General features: G+C 39.2%; 1 protein-coding gene across 11 annotated transcripts in view; it reads left to right on the forward strand.

Moving 5' to 3' along the window:
• r3hdm1 (R3H domain containing 1) overlaps positions 1 to 19,573 on the forward strand; it is a 134,424-nt gene that overhangs the window by 72,831 nt on the left and 42,020 nt on the right. For all 11 annotated transcript variants that reach the window (XM_080199340.1, XM_080199341.1, XM_080199338.1 and 8 more), the window contains 3 exons: positions 2,435 to 2,589; positions 3,816 to 3,967; positions 6,274 to 6,377. In XM_080199340.1, the coding sequence (XP_080055466.1) occupies positions 2,435 to 2,589; positions 3,816 to 3,967; positions 6,274 to 6,377 (411 nt within the window). The remainder of the gene's footprint in view (positions 1 to 2,434; positions 2,590 to 3,815; positions 3,968 to 6,273; positions 6,378 to 19,573) is intronic.

A 19,573-nucleotide genomic window follows, 5' to 3' on the forward strand; every position in this document is an offset into this window, starting at 1 on the left:
ATATGAAGATTAACATTTTAATTGTTATGATGACAAGTAGGGAACTCTTCAATTGTAATAGTACTTGGATTTAGTTCACTGCGTGAAATTAACCATCTTCTCTGCTTAAAGTGGGATTGTGAAAAATTTCTTTCACTCCTACTGAATTGTCTTTGGTACCAAGCACTGTGATTGTTTCTCCATTTTTGTGACACCAAGGTGACTAAAAACATCTAAAAATGGAACAGTGCCAGTAGCCCTGAGGAGAGGTTCTGAACCATCAATTTATTTTGCCCTACTTTTTCTCTCTGATTGCAGTTTGCGCTGCAGTACTGAAATAATTGAAACACATTCACGGTAATGCTGCAGTCTCCTGCCAGTTTGAGTGAGAACGATATTTGGTTGTCATGGATAACATCTATCATGTAATTTGGCCATTGAGTGTTTTGCTAAAAATAGAACATTCTTCCAAGCGAAGTATTTTCTCAACATGTGGGATTGCAGGTGTTCTCATTTCATAGAGAATATTATACTACTTAGCTCCTACCTATTAATTCAGGATTTTACTTAAGCATTGAAAAGACTTGTAGCTACAATGGAAGTCTAGATTTTTGTTTAAATTTAATTTGAAATGAAGGTATGATCATTTGGTATTTCATCTTGTATAACATACTTGCTAATTTTGTCACATTAATTCTTAAATGCAAGTGGCCACTTGAGTTTGTCAGTTAATATTGAAATATCCCAAAATACTAACATTTAATTTTGTACCATATCCAAGATGTATTTCATAATTTTTCAAATTTCTATACATTGTAATTTATGAAACAGTAGCCCTGAAACAAATGGTCATATTATACAAAAATAGGCACCAATAAATGTTGAATTTATATGGCAATAAAAGATGAGAAAATCTCAAAGGACAGCAGGACTAGAGGGCACAGCCTCAAGATAAGTGGGGGGGGGGGGGCGCAGTTTAGAACGGAGTTGAGGAGGAACTTCTTCACTCAAAGGGTGGTGAATCTCTGGAATTCTCTGCCCGTTGATGTGATGGAGGCTACCTCGCTAAATAATATTTAAGACACGGGTAGATAGGTTTTTGGTAGGCAAGGGAATTAAGGATTATGGGGAGAAAGCAGGAAAGTGGAACTGAGCCACTTCAGATCAACCATGATCTTATTGAATGGCGGGGCAGGCTCGAGGGCTAGATGGCCTACTCCTGCTCCTATTTCTTATGTTCTTACGCCGCATAAGAAGGAATCACACTGTGCTAGTTCCCCTGTTTCCACTATTGTAAGTTTGTTTCAAATATTTTACCCATTTCCTCTTTTAAAAACTGTCTGGATTCCCGTTTCAGTACTATTTCTAGTTGTGTACTCCATATTCCATCAACACTGTGCAGTTAACAAAAAACAAATTTCCAAATCTCTGCAATTTTTAAAGTTTATTTAAAAGTCACAAGTAAGGCTTACATTAGCACTGCAATGAAGTTACTGTGAAATTCCCCTAATCGCCACAGTCCAGCACCTGTTCAGGTCAAGACCAGCACGTCTTTCAGAATATGGGAAGAAACCAGAGCATTTGGAGGAAACCCATGCAGACATGGGGAGAACATGCAATATCCACACAGACAGCGACCGAAGCCGGGAATCAAACCTGGGTCCCTGGCGCTGTGAAGTAGCAGTGCTAACTACTGTGCTGCCTGTAATTATGATCTTCAATTTATGTTCTCTTGTTAGTGAATACCCATTCATCTTTACCACTGGATCAATCTTTGTACTTCCTACACTTCATATTGTCCTATCACATGATTGGATGTGGGTTTGACTTCCGTATTTACACTGACACTACCCAAGTCGACTTCTCCGCTATATTTCCATCTGTCTGTGTTGCAAGACTACTTGTTTAATATCCAATTTCAGATGAACCACAATTTTCTCCAGTGAAACGCTTGGCCAGCTGAAGCCATCATTTTGAAGTCCAACCATAAAAGGCTTCAAAAAACAAAACTTGCATTTGTGTTGTATATTTAAACAGGCATAATTAGCAAGAATGGACACCCAGCCAGGGGAGGAGATACTGGGGCAAAAACTTGTTCAAAGAAGCTACAATGCTATTTATCTACCCAAATCCTTCAGAAACCCACACAAGTAATCAAAATGGCACTTCATTTATTCAAAATTATTTTGAGCAAAGACACAAAAAAATTCTTTTAAATTAAACAATGTAGTTTGAAGATGCTACTTGCAATGCAGAATCAGCTGCAAAGACCCATCATTTTGAGAACTTTTTATTATAAAACAAAATTTTAACTGAATATGCTTTTCTTGAAGGACCATTTGACCAATGCTAATGTTCCAAAACATTGTAAATCCTTCATGTTGGTCAATGCACCAATTTAATGTTTCTAAGGAGAATTAAACTAAATTACGAATCTGGAATTATTTTGTTGCAGGTTTTCAAACCGTGATGTCAAGTCAGCAGCAGAGCTATCAGGGCTTGGTTAGTGTCCAGCCTCAAAATCAAAATGTTGTGAGTGGCCAACATGGCAGTATGGGTAATCAGATGCAAGGCATGATGGTTCAATATCCTTCAATGCAGTCCTATCAGGTATGTAACCTTCAGTGACAGTTGGCTTGCCTGTTTTACCTCCTGATTAAATAAGTAGTCCAGATGAATACTCTTGTTAATACCATACCAGTCGCTCTTTGTCTCTCTTCCGACCCCTCCGCAACCCTCCTCTTTTTTTGTATGGGGGAAAGTTAATCTTGACCTTGTTTTTAAACTTTCATCTGCATTATTGCCATGTGGCTTAATAGTCTGTACCAGCTGCCCCAGTATCATGTGCAATTCAATTGTAAATATCAAGGGCCAAAACTTCGCAATAATCGGGGAGCTAGTCCTGAGTCACCACATTAGTGGAGAAAATGAGTCGCCACTTCTCCTCCCAGAGTCAGTTATTGTGTTTTCCTGAGTTTGGGTTGTTGCAAAACAGTTTATAGTATACAATTAGATGTTTGAAACACCCTGAAATTGAAGGTTTTTAAAAAATCATTCTCTTTTTGTGAACGTCACTGGTGATGCTAATGTTTATTGCACAACCCTAGGTACCCTAGGGAGGTTGTAGTGAGCAGTCATTTTGAATGGCTGCTGTACATGTAGTGAAGGTGTCCCCCACAGTACCAGTAGGTGGAGTACTCCAGGAGTTTGTGCTGGCGATACATATCTAAGCCAGGGTGATGTGTAACGTGGACAAGGAACTTGGAGGTGATGGATTCTTCTTTTCTGGGAAAGGCACGTTGCAGCCATGTCATGCTGATGTTGGAGGAAATGGATTTTTACACCCTCACTTGTGTCAAGCTCCCTGATATTGGAACTAAAGCTATCCAACCAAAAGTATCACACTGCTGCTTTGTCTTGGCGGTGGTAGCGGGTCTCTGGAGAGTCAAGAGATGATCCGTTTATCACAGGATACCCAAGCTCTGACTGCAGTAATAGCCAATATATTTATGTGGCTGTTTTAGTACATTTTATGGCTAGCTGTGACCCCTACCTAGAATGTTGGTTGTAGTGGACTCAGCAGTGTCACAGCAAGGATGATTCTGATCTTTATTGTTGGGGATGGTTATTGCTTGACAATTGGTTAAAGAGTATTTGCCACTTCTTGGCCTATTCATGGATGTTATCCAATAGACTGTTAGCTAATATATGAAAAGCTCTAAACAGTTGGATAATTTATTGCTGCTGGTAATACCTTTTTTTCAAAATCTCTTTTGGATATAACACAGCCTGCATTGGAAAATTATATGTTTTCTTTTTTCGTGTTTAAAATTCAGATATCCTTGACTCCTGGCTCCCAAGGAATGGGTCAGCAGTCCTATCAACAGCCAATTCTAATCCCAAGTCATTCAAACCAAGGGTCTTTACCTTCTGCAGGAATGCCAGTCTATTACAGTGTTATCCCACCAACTCAACAGAATAATATGAGGTTGGTGCCTTTGGTAAAATGTTTTAAGCTGTCCATTTTGCTCACTTCACAAAATGAGTATATTTTCCATTTCGTTGCTGCTTATATTTGACCTTCTTTGTTTTGCATACAGTAGTAAAGCCCCTAATCTTGTATTTTAAGAAAGGTTCTGTTCAATTCACTTGAAGTTTGTGTTCTTTGGAGGGGTTGATGGAGATGCATGGAAATTCATTTTGAGCAAATATTATATTTGCTTAATCTTCTATTATTAATGCCCACACACCTAGCTTTACTGTTTCCCAGACCACAGAAAAGTTAAATTGTAGTTTCTCTGCTGTATAGGCTGATAGGAAAATGTTGCCCTCCCACTCTCATTTTGTAAGCACACAGGATAGATGTCTTTTTAAAGTTTTATAGAATAAAGAAAATTGCAGCACAGGAACAGGCCCATCGGTCCTCCAAGCCTGCACTGTTCATGCTGCCTGACTGAACTAAAAACCCTACCCTTCTGGGGACCATATCGCTCCATTCCCATCCAATTCATTTATTTATCAAGATGCCTCTTAAAAATTACTATCGTATCTCTCCCAGCAGCGAGTTTCAGGCATCCACCACCCTCTGTGTAAAAAAAAAACTTGCCTTGTTCATCTCCTTTAAACCTTGCCCCTCGCACCTTAAACATATGCCCGCGAGTGATTGATTCTTCCACCCTGGAAAAAGCTTCTGACAATCCATTCTGTCCATGCCCCTTGTAATCTTGTAGGCTTCTCTCAGGTTGCCCTGAACCTCCATCTCTCCAGTGAGAACAGGCCAAGTTTCTCCAACCTCTCCTCATAACTAATGTCCTCCGTACCAGCAGCATCCTGGTAAGGCTGTTCTGTACCCTGTCCAAAGCCTCTACATCTTTCTGGTAGTGTGGCAACCAAAATTGAACACTATATTCCCAAGTGTGGCTTAACTAAGGTTCTGTAAAGCTGCAATACGATTTGCCAATTTTTAAACTCAGTGCCTCAGCCGAAGAAGGCAAGCATGCTGTATGCCGCCTTGACTACCTTCCCCACCTGCATTGCCACTTTCAGTGACCTGTGTACCTGTACACCCAGATCCCTCTGTGTATCAATACTCTTAAGGGGTTCTGCCATTTACTGTATATTTCCTATCTATATTAGACCTTCCAAAATGCATTACTTCAGATTTGTCCAGAAAGTTTAATAGTTTAATCCTCTTTAGCTTTTTTTGGTCTCTCAGTACTGTTTCACTGACATGCTTGATTACTACTTACATCTGCCTCTAATGATATCCCTCTTGCTGCTCCTGATTAATGCTTAAAAAAAAAGTTGCATTCTGTGGGTCTTTCCCAATGATGTACAAGACATTTTTGGTTATTTTAATAAGGATGCATTCATATATTTAAAAAAAACTCATGAGATATTTAGCTTGAGCAAAATCCTGTTTAGGAATTGGATTGAAAGTCTTGCCACTGAATGCATGAATACCAAATTAAAGTATTATGCCCACCAGTTCCACTGCTGGCAAAACGATTTACTAAAAATTTATATGCTAGTGATTCCTTCAAGCCTGTAGGTATAAAAGGTGGAAAAAGGACCCTCCAGTGAGAGTCCATGTTGCTGCTGTTTGTTCATATTACTGATAAAGTGGAGAAAAAATGTTGTGTTACAACTTGTCAGAAGATAATGCCTTAGTTTGCCTTCCTGCTTTCCCATAGACTGAAAGTTGGTTCTCAACAAAGTGTTTCTGAACTTGTGATAGCTGTTTCTAAAACTTTGTGCTGACATTCCTGATGGAACTGTTAATCAAGTTCCACCTTGCTTTGATAAATCAAACCAAGTGCAGTGAGATGGTTTCATTAGAATGATTTCTGACTGTACAATGGTTAGAGTCATTTCATGTTGGTATTTGTATCAAAGTTTAGATCAGGATAGCGCCATGCTTTGGGATTGCTTTTAAAATCACCAAATTTATGTTGTGTGTTTTGGCAACAAGTCTTGCACTTTCCCGTTGCTACCTAATTTTATTGCCTCTTATTTTCACTTTACCCCAGGTGTTTTCACAGCTATCTCAATTCCTAAGCCCCTCTTGGCATGTCTTGTTGGCTACAATTTGAAGATGCTGTGTGTATGAAGATTTCATTGTATTTCTGTTAGAATAGATTGCAGCTGATAGGAATGGCAAATATTAAGTTCACAGTAAAAGACCAGCAGAGCATATCCTAAGAAGTGTTCATTTGCTTTTCTTTTTAAACTAGACTATTCTTGACACAGATCCAGATAGTTGTGACATATAGTAAGCATTGTCCCTTTCCAAAGTTCATCTGTAGGTTACCTGCAACCTCCAGGAGCAGACCAGATGCAGTTCCCTCGGCCATCTTCCCCGTGTAATTCTCAACAGCTACAAAGCCAGCAATGTGCAGGTGAGCAAATGAACTTTTCATCTCAAATTCTGTTACCTTTTTTGATAAATTAAATCCAACAGTATTCAGCATTTTCACGGAACTTTCATTTAAATATGACCAGTGGGGTACAGCAAGGATCAGTGCTTGGGCCCCAAACTATCCACAATCTATATCAATGATTTGGATGTGGGGATTTATTGTAACATTTCCAAGTTTGCAAATGACACAAAACAATGTGGAAGCTTGAGTTTTGAGGAGGATGCATAGATGCTTCAAGGGGATTTGAAGTGGCTAAGTGAAGGCAAAAATTTGGAAGATGGAATACAATGTGGAGAAATGTGATATTATCCACTTTGATCAGGAAATAGAGTATTTCTTAAATGGTGGGAGGCTGGGAAGTATTGAACTTCAATAGAATTTGGCTGTCTTTGTTCATGAGTCCCTGAAAGTTAACATTTGGGTACAGCAAGCAGTTCGGAAAGCAAATGGTACATTGGTCTTTTTCACAAGAGGATTTCAGTGTGGAAGTAAAGATGTCTTACTGCAATTACTTAGAGCCTTGGTGACATCATAACTGGAGTATTGTGTGCAGTTGTGATCTCCTTGCCTAAGGAAAGATATATTTGCCATAGAGGGAGTTCAGTGAAGGTTCCCTAAATTAATTCCTGGGATGGAGGAATTGTCCTATGAGGAAAGATTAAATTGACTGAGCCTTTATTCTCTGGAGTTTAAGAGAATGAGGTAATCTAACTCAAACATACAAAACTTTTACAGGACTCGACAGGGCAGATGCAGGAATGATGTTTCTTTGGCAGGGCCTAGAACAAGAGGACACAGTCTTAGAGTCAGATGGCCATGGACTTAAATGGGGAAGAATTTCATGAGGTGGTGAATCTTTGGAATCCTCTGTCTCAGAGGGCTGCCGAGATCCAGTTGCTGAGCATGTTTTGAGGCTGAGCTCAGTAGATTCCCACATGTTAAAAACATCAAGGAACACAGGGATTATGCTGGGAAATGGCGTTGAGTTTGAAGGTCAGCCATATTCTCGTTAAAGGGCTGAATGGCCTACTCCTTCCCTGTTTCTTATGAGTTTAAATCATATAAGAATGATGGATTCAAATTTCTAGCTCCTACTAAGGTTGCAAGATGAGGATAATTAACTAGACAATCTCCCATGCCTATCAAATATATAAAATATTTCCGACTTAATCTTTTTTTTTGTGAATGTTTTTTCAAATACTTGATACAATCAGGCAGAGTCAACAGGCAGAGCTTTGTGAAAGGGAAATCATGTTTGATAAATTTATTAAGAGTTCAGTGAGGATAAGCAGGGTGGATAAATGGGAACTAACAGATGTAGTGTATTTGGTTTTTCAGAAGGCGTTCGGCAAGGTACCACATAAAAGATTACTGTACAAGAGCTCATTTTGGGGATAATATATTATCGTGGATGGACCACTGGTTAAGTAACAGGGAACAGAGAGTTAGGATTAATGGATCATTTCAGATCAGCAAACAATAACTCAGTGTCGCAGAGATCGGTGCTGGTGCTATTTACACTCTTTAATAATTAAGATGAAGGGACAGACTATATTGTAAGAAGGTGTAATAGCCAGATTCGCTGATGATGCAAAGAAAGGTTGGAAAGCACATTGTGAGAAGGATACAGGGTTTGCAAAGAGACATAGCTAGGTTAGGTGAGTGGGCAGAAAGTTGGCAGATGAAGTATAATGTAGGAAAGTGTGAGATTGTCCACTTTTGCATGAAAAATAGAGAAGCAAAATATTATTTAAATAAAGAGACTTCAGAGTGCTGCAGTATAGAGGGACCTTGGTGTCCTTTTACAAGAATCACAAAAAGTTAACATGCAGGCACATCAGGTAATTAGGAAAGCAAATGGAATGTTGGTCTTTCTTGCAAGAAGGATGGTGTAAAAGTAGAGAAGTCTTTTTATAACTGTACAGGGCATTGGTGACAACTGGTGTACTGTATACAGTTTTGTTTCCCTTAAGGAAGGGTGTACTTTGATTGGAAGCAATTCAGAGAAAGTTCACTAGGCTAATTCCTGGGATTAAGGTCTTATGAGGAAAGGTTGAGCAAACTGGATCTAAACTCATTGGAATGTAGAGGAGTAAGAGGTGATTGTATTGAAATATATAAGATTATAAAGGTGCTTGACAGAATAAGTGCCTGGAGGATGTTTCCTCTCATATATCTAGAACCAGGAGCCATAGCCTAAAAATAAAGGATCTTCCATTCAAGACGCAAGGAGGATTTTTTTCTCTCAAGGTTAGTCTTTAGAATTCTCACCCAAAGAGTAGTAGAGGTTGAAAATATTCAGGACTAAATTAGATGGATTTTTGATAAACAAGGGAATTCAACATGAAGGGAAGTAGGCAGAAAGTGATGTTAAGGCCGTAATGAAATTAGCCATGATCTTATCAAATGACAGAGCAGACATAAGAACGTAAGAAATAGGAGCAGGAGTAGGCCATCTAGCCCTTCGAGCCTGCCCCGCCATTCAATAAGATCATGGCTGATCTGTCGTGGCTCAGTTCCACATTCCCACCCTCTCCCCGTGACCCTTAATCCCTTCGCTTATCAAAAACCCATCAACCCGCGTCTTAAAAATATTTAGCGAGGCAGCCTCCACCACCTCAACAGGCAGAGAATTCCAGAGATTCACCACCCTTTGAGTGAAGAAGTTCCTCCTCAACTCCACTCTAAACCGCCCCCCCCTTTATCTTGAGGCTGTGCCCCCTAGTCCTACTGTCCTTTCTGAGTGGGAAGAGGGCCAATGGGCCAAGTAGCCTACTCCTCCTATTAATCTTACACCTACACCAAAAAGTGCAATTGCAAACTTTTATGGAGAGTTACACCAGAAATGTAACAAATTCAAATTTACAAATTGATAAAGGTATTGCAAAAGAAAAGGGACAACGTGTATCTTTTATATGGGAACTGAACTACTTCTATGTGCCTTGGTACAATTTTCTCCTCTCTGACACCACCAACAGCCCTCCATCTGTTCTACATTTTCAGCTGAAAATTGCACTAGAACTTGTTCCACTGTACAGTTCTATGGGAAATCAATTGAGATATACGCATTTCATTATATTAGTCGCCAACTAATCAAAAAAATGCAACTATTTGATCAAGTTGTAACATCCATCATTTGCCAGTGATCATGCAAGGAATTGTGATACAAACCTGTATCTTAACCACACTTTCTTTGAATGCATATTGTCTGTAAATAGTGTTAATCAGAATAATCATCAATAGTTCAGTTTGATTTCAAAATTACGGCAACAGTTCAGTGGCTAGATTGATCATCACATGCTGTAATCTGAGCATCTGTCGTCCTTAACTGAATTCAGCATGGTGTAGCATGGGTAACTCAGTTTCAAAATGGCAGTTTCAGGAGTTGCCTTATACAAAACCTCTTTATAGGTGTATAAGCTTATCAGATGGTAGTTGTATGCTCCACGTTTAAGTTCAAGAGCTTGCGCTGTCCTTGTGATGCTTGCGTATTGGGTTGAATCACCTCATGCATCAATGTGCCAGTTGTTACCAAATAATGTCTTCTCTTCATACTATGATTATGAATGATTACACTATAGTTTTTAAGAAATTGTGTAATGAAATTAACAGTCAGTGCTGCAGTATCTTTGAGTTTTTATTGACTTCTTTTCTGATTATCTTTATCCGAGTCTCTGGTAACCTTTTTGTGACTTGACCCTCAATCAACCTTCTCTAGCTTTCCTCTAATTAATGTAAGTGTTAAGTTATATATTTTTGTATCTGAACATCAGATCTATCCAAAAGGATTTTCTCAATTTCACAAACTCAATTTAAAAAAGAAAACACGCTAACAGATTTGACCTGGCTTTTGCAGTTAAATTGTAAATACACTTTTTGGGCTGAGATGTGCTGTGAGTTTGTCAGTAATGCAAAGTTCATTCTGCTGCTGTTAACATTGCACTTTTAAAGGCATTTGTCTGTAGCTTACCAAAGACTTTTACTCTCTTCAATCTACCTGGCAGATGTGAAGCCATTTGTTTTTCACCTTCTGGTCATAAACTGTTAGAGCGCTGTAAAGTCAATCCTTTTGGCTCCTTCACTGCATTGGCCTGCACTTTTTAATTCACAGAAACTTGTGTCTTTTAAGAATTTTCTGGGCTTGATTTTTTTTTAATCATGTCCCATTTGTTTTCACTCATCTTTGTTCTACTGTTCTTGGCTATACAGCATCTTTTCTTGGAGAGACTGTTGTTTCAAGTATCTTCAACTTTCAAGTATCTTCAATCACACTTCAATTCATTGAGAAAAGTTTTTGCTATTTTAGAAAGAATAGTACCAGTGCCAAACTGTGACTGAAGCATAACATTGGTTCTGGGAACATTGCACTCACACACGTGGCATGCAGTAAGCAAAGTTGGGATGAGATTGGACATGATGTCAAGTACAATCTTCTACCCCTGCGTCATCTAAAGCCAAAGGACATCCATCACTGTGCCAGTTTATTTTCCTACTGCTAAAATGTGTACTCTATTGCTTCAATAGCACCTTTTATTGAGGAATCTAGTGAATTCCAGTTTTTCTTTAACATGTGTTTATACTATTGGTAGTCTTTGTGTTTATAAAATTTGTACTTTATTGTTAATTTATCAGTGTGTTGCTATTTTTCCTGAAACAAATTAAGCATTGGTATCAGTTTGTGCTGGCAAACAAACAGTCCATCTTGGACATCAACAGAACTTCCATTCCTAATAGGACACACACAGCATAAGACTGCTATGATTCTATCACAGGCCATTAGTGCTGAGTGATACTTAGTTAGGTCCTGTGGCAATAACTCTATACCAACCATATTTTCAAAGAAATTTATTAAACGTATAGCACTTAAACCAATAGAGCTCAGAATAATGATTATGCATTGACAGTATGTCTACACCAATTTTTGCAAAAAGTCTTGAATGCTAAACCAAATGCACTTCACCCCACCTTAACTTTGGACTTTTTGGGCTGGATCATAAGAAATAGGTGCAGGAGTAGGCCGTTGAGTCCACAAGCTTTTGCCAGGATTGTCTCAACTCCCAACATTAGGCTCAATTCTGCGTTAGGAGCCTAGATGTGGCTGTGAAGAATGGCAGTGTTCCCAGTGATGGCCAATTAAGAAGCTGTCTCCAGCAGGCCCTAAAGATGGAGGAATCTTCTGAAGAATTATAAATTGACCACAGCTGCAAGCTATCAGGTGAAGAGAGTACCGCTCCACAGGATGGCCTGCTGCTCCAGTCTTTGGAAGATGGGATTTCAGGGTGGAGTTGGGGGTGACATAAATGAGCATAATTAGCTGTGCTGCCATTGCAAGGTGGGTAAGTGGAGCTGGTCAGACCCTACTTACACCAAGATTGCTCGGAGGGAGGATTTTGTCGGGTAGTCTTTCCAACTGAAATTCACCCAGTTTTCCTCTTTGTCTCGCCTCCAAACCTATTAATACAGAACCAGGAAAATAAGCCCATTGTCTGTTTGCTGTTTAGAACCATAACATGCCTGTTTGAATTTTTCCATGCCTATTAACTTTAATCTTCTCTGTGCCCATTTTGGCTGTTGATCCTGATCGGAGCCTGCTGTTTGGCTCTTTTACCCGCAGGCCCCTTCAATCTTGTCTCCTTGTCTTCTTCCAAGAACATGCTGGAAAACAAATAAAATACCTGGCTTCTTTTCTCCACCATAAGCCATTCCTTAAAATCTTTTCCCTTTGCCCTTTTCCACAACATGTTTCTGGACATGGACTTTCTGCTTCTATTAATTCTCATGCCCTGAACAAGCTCACCTTGTCTATGATATTCACCTCCTAGTCTCTTTTTTCTTCCCACAATTTACATGCCGCAACGTTAAAACAGTCTTGACGACAGGATGCCATTTGTAATGCACAGTCCTCTGCGTCTCTCCCTCTTCAGTTTTTGACATGGTTCCTCATACAATCCTCTCCCAAAGTGTACCCCCTTTGTCCAGCTAAATGACACTTTCTTCACCTCATTGTCTCTCTTAACCAATCCACTTAAAGCCAGAGAATTTCGTGTAAATTCCTCTTCTCACAACATCACCTCAAGTTTCTTAAAGGTATCCTCATCAATGCTTTCATTGGTCCCATCTTATTTTTCATTTCTATGTTGATCCTCAGTGACGTTATCCATAAGGAGGTCAAGGGTTACAGGGCAAAGGCAGAAGAATGGGAATGTGAGCCATATCAGCCATGAATAAATGGTGGACCAGACTCAATGGGCCAAATGGCTGAATTCTATTCCTGTGTCTTATGGACTTGATATCTAGCCTCATGTGCATCACCCAACTGGACCTCGCCATCATTTCTTCCTGTAAATTCATTCACTGCCTCTGTGTTGTCAGAATACTTACCTGATTTCCACTTCTGCAATTTTCTCCAATTAAATATTCCTCCATTGACTTTGGCCCCCAATTACAAACTGTGTTCCCTTATCAATTCCACCCCTTCCATGGCTACTGTCTCAGGTTGCCTCAGGCTAAAACAGCTTCAACATCCTTTTTGACCTTTGATGTGAGTTTGTGACCTCATATTCTCTCCATCGCCAAGGCTGTCTAATTGCACTTTTGTGATATTTCACATTTCCACCTCTCCTTCAGCTTTTCTGGTTCAATGCTTCAATGCTCATCAATGCTTTTCTTGCCTCCAGTCCTCTTCATCTTCTGCTTTTCCACATTCCATTAACTTAAGCTCATCTCAAACTTTATCTACATGCTCATCCACACCATGTACAAAACTTCACCTTATGTCCTGTACTCATTGACCTAGACTTCCTCCCAGTGCATCAATGCCTCAATTTAAAAATTCTCATTGTTGCATTCAGATGCTTCCCTGGTGCTCCCCCACATCTCTGCAACTTCCTGGGTCCCTACACACCTTTCAGAACTCTCCATTCTTTCATCTCTGGTCTCTTGTGCGCCCTTAAACTCTTTGTCCCATCGTTGGAAACTATGCATTTATCTCTGTAGGTCTTAGGCTCTCAAATTCCTTTCCAAACCCTTTGTTTCTGTATCTTTCTCCTTTTGCAAAATCCTTAAAATTTACTTCTTTCGCCAGGCCCTTGGGCTCAATTTTTTTTTTGTCTGATTACATTACTGTAAGGCACCGTTGATTGTCATCCTCTGTTAAGGAATTGTATAAATCCAAGTTATTGTTGTTGCCCGTCATCAGCTGCTGTTGGCCGTAAGTAATGCATTAGATACTGTTGTCAAAAGTTGTTGTCACCTTATTTTTCGATTGCCCCAATTAACCAGTGCGAGAACATCTGTACCAAATTATGAGAACAAAACCCAAAATAGCAAAAAAGGCAGCCATTCTAAGTTAGGAGCCACCAATGGTAAAATATCTGGCTAGACATTTCTGGACACATGCACCAACAATGTTTAACATTAGGAATGCTCCAGTAGGTGCCATGGGCACTTCCTCAGTCTACATAGTTGTACTACTTAAACCAGTGGTGAAACACAATTGACCCTGCTAAGGAGGAGGCACTGATCAGCAATATTGAATTCCTAATTTCAACCAGACCAACTAAAGATGTACAGTGTACGGTGCACAAAAGGATTTGATTCTGTGAGCAGTTTCATTCACACACAGGCCAGTTGATTGAATACCCATGCCTGTTTCCACAAGGAGGCCAACTTAACCTCCACATGCAGGTAATGTATAAGGAACAACTTAACTTGCCCCATCAGCTCAGATTGATTCTTACAGAGCTTGTTGCAAGAGAAAGCGAAAAAAGATAGGCTTTCATGTCAGTTGCATTCAATGCAGGTGAAACAACCGGGTCCTGTGGCTGTATTACAGTGGGAGTAGGAGACCAACTGCAGCATTGCCTATCTGCAACATCGTGACAACATTTTTTGTGTGCATGCTAGGCAGGTGATTTTCCACAGAACCACTCAAGCTAGGCTTTACTCCCATGGTCTCTGGAGGATGCAGATCATTCAAAGAATGAAAACTCTACAAGGTAGGAAATCAATTAAAATCTGGTGTATGAGTAATCGTTTAGCAAAATGTCTGTGCTCTATTTTGCAAATAGACTCAGCCAAAAAAGAGTTTTGACTCAAGTCAACTGACAAATTCAGTGAATTAAACAAAAGAGTAGAACTCTTTAATTTGCTATTGATATATTCTATTTTTTTTTACAATCGCTCATTGATTCTCCTCTTTCATTTTCCTGAAAAGATTGACTACTGGAATGTACTTCATGGGCATCAATTACATAGAAGGTGCAACACTAAAACAGACCATTCAGTCAGCCGGGGGGTGCTGGTTTTGGTATTCCTGTCTTCATAACCATTTTCCCTTCTCCCTTCCGTTTATTTATCTAGTTTCACCTTAAGTGCATCTAAGTGATTTGCCTCAACTTCTTTTAGTGACTTCCACAATCTATTCTTTTGGGTAAAAGAAGTTTTTCCTGATTCCTCCATTGGATTTGTAAATAACTATGGGCCCTGGTTTTACTTTGCCATAAAATTGGAAATATCTTCTCTATTTCTAACCTATCAAACCCTTTTGCAATTTTTAAAAATTTCTTTCAGGTCACCCCTCCATCTTTTTCTTCTTCAGTGTAACATTTTGATTCTGATATACTTGTAATAACACCTCACTCCTGGTGGCCGTTCTCCATCTATGACTCAGCCATAAGCATTGACAGGCTACTCAATTTCTGGTTAGGATAGCTGGGTAATGATCAAGATTTGATCATTTTCCCTTTGTTACCTGAGAGGTGCTGTTGGTAATTAGCACTCCATCCACCAAGGTTCTCTTAGACCATGATCCAACCCCAAACTATTCATTTCTTATTGAGATTGTAATATTTAGTATAATCATGGTTGTTAAAAATGTAAGCTTTGTCTAAACATTCCAGTGTTGCACAAATAGCGAGGTAATATTACTTAACTATTTGCACAGATAGTTGTTTCTATTTTAAGATGCATTGCAACACTACCAATTACAGATGTAATCAGATGATGCAATATACTATATAATTGTCAACAACAAAAGTCAATTTTGGCTACAGATTTCTACAAATGTTTATGTAGTTAAACCTTCAGTAGCTCTTCATACAAATATGATGCTCAGCATGTTTTCTGGGACTCGTATACCTGCTGCTTGCCTCAAGGGTTCATACTGATGCTTGTCAATTGTCGAATGACCAACTGGTGACTGTCCTCTTGGTGCGATGGTAAGCAAGATGTCTTTGAAGCTTATTTTGTCTCAAAATGATGGCTTCCTTTGGAAGTTTAAAATCAACTTGTATCACCACATCTGAAGGCAGATCTGTTCCTGCGGGCTGAAATCTTTCCAATTTGGCTTGGTTTAATCTCAAAAACCTAACAACAACATATGGAGAAAGATTGTGCATTTCATAATAGGCCAGAGAGAGATTGTTTTTAATTTTCAGTAGCTTGGATTGGAAACTGTGCAAGATATAGAGCCAAATGGTCAAAAAGGCTGTTGAGTGATATTTCAACATTTCACTTTCCAATTGCGTACCAGTAATTTGCCAATTATGTTATGGGGAATTGCTGCTGTTATCAGAGTATAAAAATATTTTTTTTCTGTTCAGTATTTGTCCATAGTATGTCAAAGGTTCATATTTTAATTGATCTCCAAAACACTGCTCCCATTAAAGTTTAAAATAGACCCTGAGGAGCTTCTCACATGCTCTTTTTGTTTCACATTATTTGAATTCTAGCTGGTAAAAGGCAGGGAATCATGGAAAGGAACAAGAATTCAGAAGCCAATGCACCCATTAGTGCTATTTTTCTAGTGTGGAGACTAATGCTGCTTCTTGACTGAATTAAATGTAACATCCTGAAATTGTATTACTCAGCACTAGAATCCTTTTGTGAAAAGTCTTCAGCCTCTGTCATATTTGCTTCTTGTTTTGCAATCTCAGTTAAATTGGTGACTGAACTCTGCAAAGTATACTACTGTATACTTCAGTGTAAATCAGAAACTTATTCAGCCAGTGGTTTTTATAGTGTATAGTTAGTAGAAATAAAACCTCTGCAAAAATGTTGTTTATGAAGCAAATCTTACAAACTAGGAACAGGAGTAAGTCTGGGAGTTTTTTTCCCAATCCAAGAGAACTGAATTCAAAGCGAGAAACTGATTTGTAGTTGTAAATTAAAACTTAGTACAGTTTTCTTCATTATCAGCACCTCTCCAAAGTAGAAAGATATTCACTTGAAAGGCTCCATAATAACTAAATGTTACAAAATGAGGTTGTTGTCTGTTTCCTCATACCTTAATTCTTCATTGTTCCAAAGTTTTATGGTTTAGGACTGTTGGTTACATAGATCTTGGGAGCGACAATTTTGTGGAAATCATCTGAAGTGACAGCATTGAGTTCAACCTGTAATTATAGATACCTTCTGTTTCATCAAAGGATTTTGATGGAAAGAGTGCATTAAAGAAACATGTATTTCAATGAAAGGAAAACAAGTTTGCTTGAAGAAAAATACGTGAAGAAACTTTTATTTTCTCCTACTCAATCAAGTTCTGTAGTGTAGGCATAAAGTACGAGTAAGAACATGTGTGACCGAAGCAATTAATCTTTGCCAGGAATTGTACAAGAGTAGTTCAGTCACAACTCCCTTGCTATCTATTTCCACATTCCACTTTGTCATTTCTTCAGGCCACAAGCCTGACAAAAAAAAACCTTGCCTTTGCTTGGGGCTGCCACTTTGTCATAGAGGTTGGGAAGTCATAGAGGGTGGGAAGTCAATATCATGACTGAGCTTGCATGTCTCGAGAGTTTATACTGAGACCACATGCCCTCTCTTGTCTCTGTATACATTGAAAGATTATGAAGCAGCTCAGTCAAATGTATTTCTTTTGACCTTGTGCAAATTGCCTTTATTAGTACTATTTATTGAATCCACAGATTCCAATGCTTAGGATATAAGAACTAGGAGCAGAAGTAGGCCATCAGGCCCTTTTGAGCTTGCATGCCATTCAATAAGATCATGGCTGATCTTCTTGTGGACTCTGCTCCACTTGCCTGCTAACTTACTATAGGCCTTAAATTTTTGAACAATAAAGGAATTATCTATCCTTGCCATAAGAACATTCAATGAGGTAGCCTCAACTGTTTCATTGGGCAGGAATTCCACAGATTCGTAACCCTTTGTGTGAAGAAGTTCCTCCTCAACTCAGTCCTACGTCTGCTCCCCTTTATTTTAAGGTCATGCCCCCTAATTCTAGTTTCACCTGCCAGTGGAAGTAACTTCCCTGCTTCTATCTTATCTAATCCTTTCATAATCTTACATTTCTATAAGATCACCCCTCATTCTTCTGAATTCCAATGAGTATAGCCCCAGTCTACTCGATCTGTTCTCATAAGCTAATTCTCTCTCAACTCCGGAATCAACCCAGTGAATCTCCTCTCCACCCCCTCCAGTGCCACTACATCCTTTCTCAAGTAAAGAGACCAAAACTATACACTGTACTCCAGGTGTGGCCACATCTTATACAGCTGCAACATAACCTCACTGTTTTTAAGCTCCATCCCGCTAGCAGTGAAGGACAAAATTCCATTTGCTTTCTTAATTACCTGCTCCACCTGCAGACCAACTCCTTGTGATTCTTCCACAGGGACACCCAGGTCTGTCTGCACAGCAGCATGTTGCAATTTTTTGCCATTTAGATAATAATCCATTTTGCTGTTATTCCTACCAAAATGGATGACCATACATTTACCAACATTGTACTCCATCTACCAGACCCTTGTCCACTCAGAGACTATCTATACCCCTTTGCAGACTTTTGGCATCCTCTGCACACTTTGTTCTGCCACTCATTTTAGTATCATCTGCGAATATTGACACACTACACTTCGTCCCCAACTCCAAATCATCTAGGTAAATCATAAACAATTGCAATCCCAACACTGATCTATGAGGCACACCACTAGCCACTGATCGCCAACCAGAAAAACACCCATTTATTCCTACACTCTTTGCTTTCTGTTAGTTAACCAATCCTCTATCCATGCCAATATATTACCCGTAACACAGTGCACCTTTATCTTATGTAGCAGTCTTTGATGCGGTACCTCGTCAGAAGTCTTCTGGAAATCCAAGTACACCACATCCACAGGTTCCCCATTATCCATTGTACATCTAATGTTCTCAAAAAATTCCACCAAGTTAATCAAACATGACCTGCCCTTCATGATCCCCCGAGCTGCGTCTTACCAATGGGACAATTTATACCCAGATGTCTTGCTATTTCTTTCTTGATAGATTGAAGCATTTTCCCTACTACAGAAATTAAGCTAACCAGACTACAGTTACCTGCCTTTTGTCTACCTCCTTTTTAAAACAGTGGCGTCACGTTTGCTGTTTTCCAATGTGCGGGAACCACTCCAGAGGCCAACTTGTTTGCATAATTACAGTAAAACTGCATTGGTGAACTTCGGTCCAAAGTTAATATTACATTGTGATAGGTCTCTGAAAGACATTTTGTGCTTTGAATGCAACTGACAGCTTCCAGGTCACTGTGTCTCGTTTGTTAATTCTGAAATTAAGTAAAATTTCCAGATTGTTCTTAGATATCGATAATTTTGTTGTTAATTCTCTTGTCTCACATTGCCAGAAATGGAAGCCACAGTTTTCCAACACCATTGCCAGCATCAGCATAAACACTGTTTAAATCACAACAGGGCCATATAATTGTGCAATCCAATATGGTGCCTTCATCCACATCACCACCTAAAATGCCTGTAATGATTATCCTGTATTAGTAATTCACCGAATCATTTTTTAATACTATGATATATGTTCTATGATATATAAAATGGAAATTTTCATTTTTAAAAGTAATCTACTGAATGGTACATATTGTGCAAAACTGATGCAGGAGAGGATGTTAAAAGCCCAGCATCAGCTACAAGGAAGAAGTGTGTAAAATGATGCACAGCGGTCTTGCGCAGAATATTTTCTGATCATATTTGGTTGATACTCCAGGCACAGCTGCTCAAGTCTGGCTGTCCAAAAGCACAGATGTTTGAAAATTGGATGTTTTCATGTGCTGCCATCCACGAATTTTAATTCTCATAAAACAGCAAAATAAGGTAATAGTTTGTTAGGCTAGTGCTGCACTGACACAGTGGCACACAAGACTAGTTATCGGC

This window comes from Carcharhinus amblyrhynchos, chromosome 11, assembly GCF_965287045.1.
Source record: "Carcharhinus amblyrhynchos chromosome 11, sCarAmb.v2.hapA, whole genome shotgun sequence".
Lineage (NCBI taxonomy): Eukaryota > Metazoa > Chordata > Chondrichthyes > Carcharhiniformes > Carcharhinidae > Carcharhinus > Carcharhinus amblyrhynchos.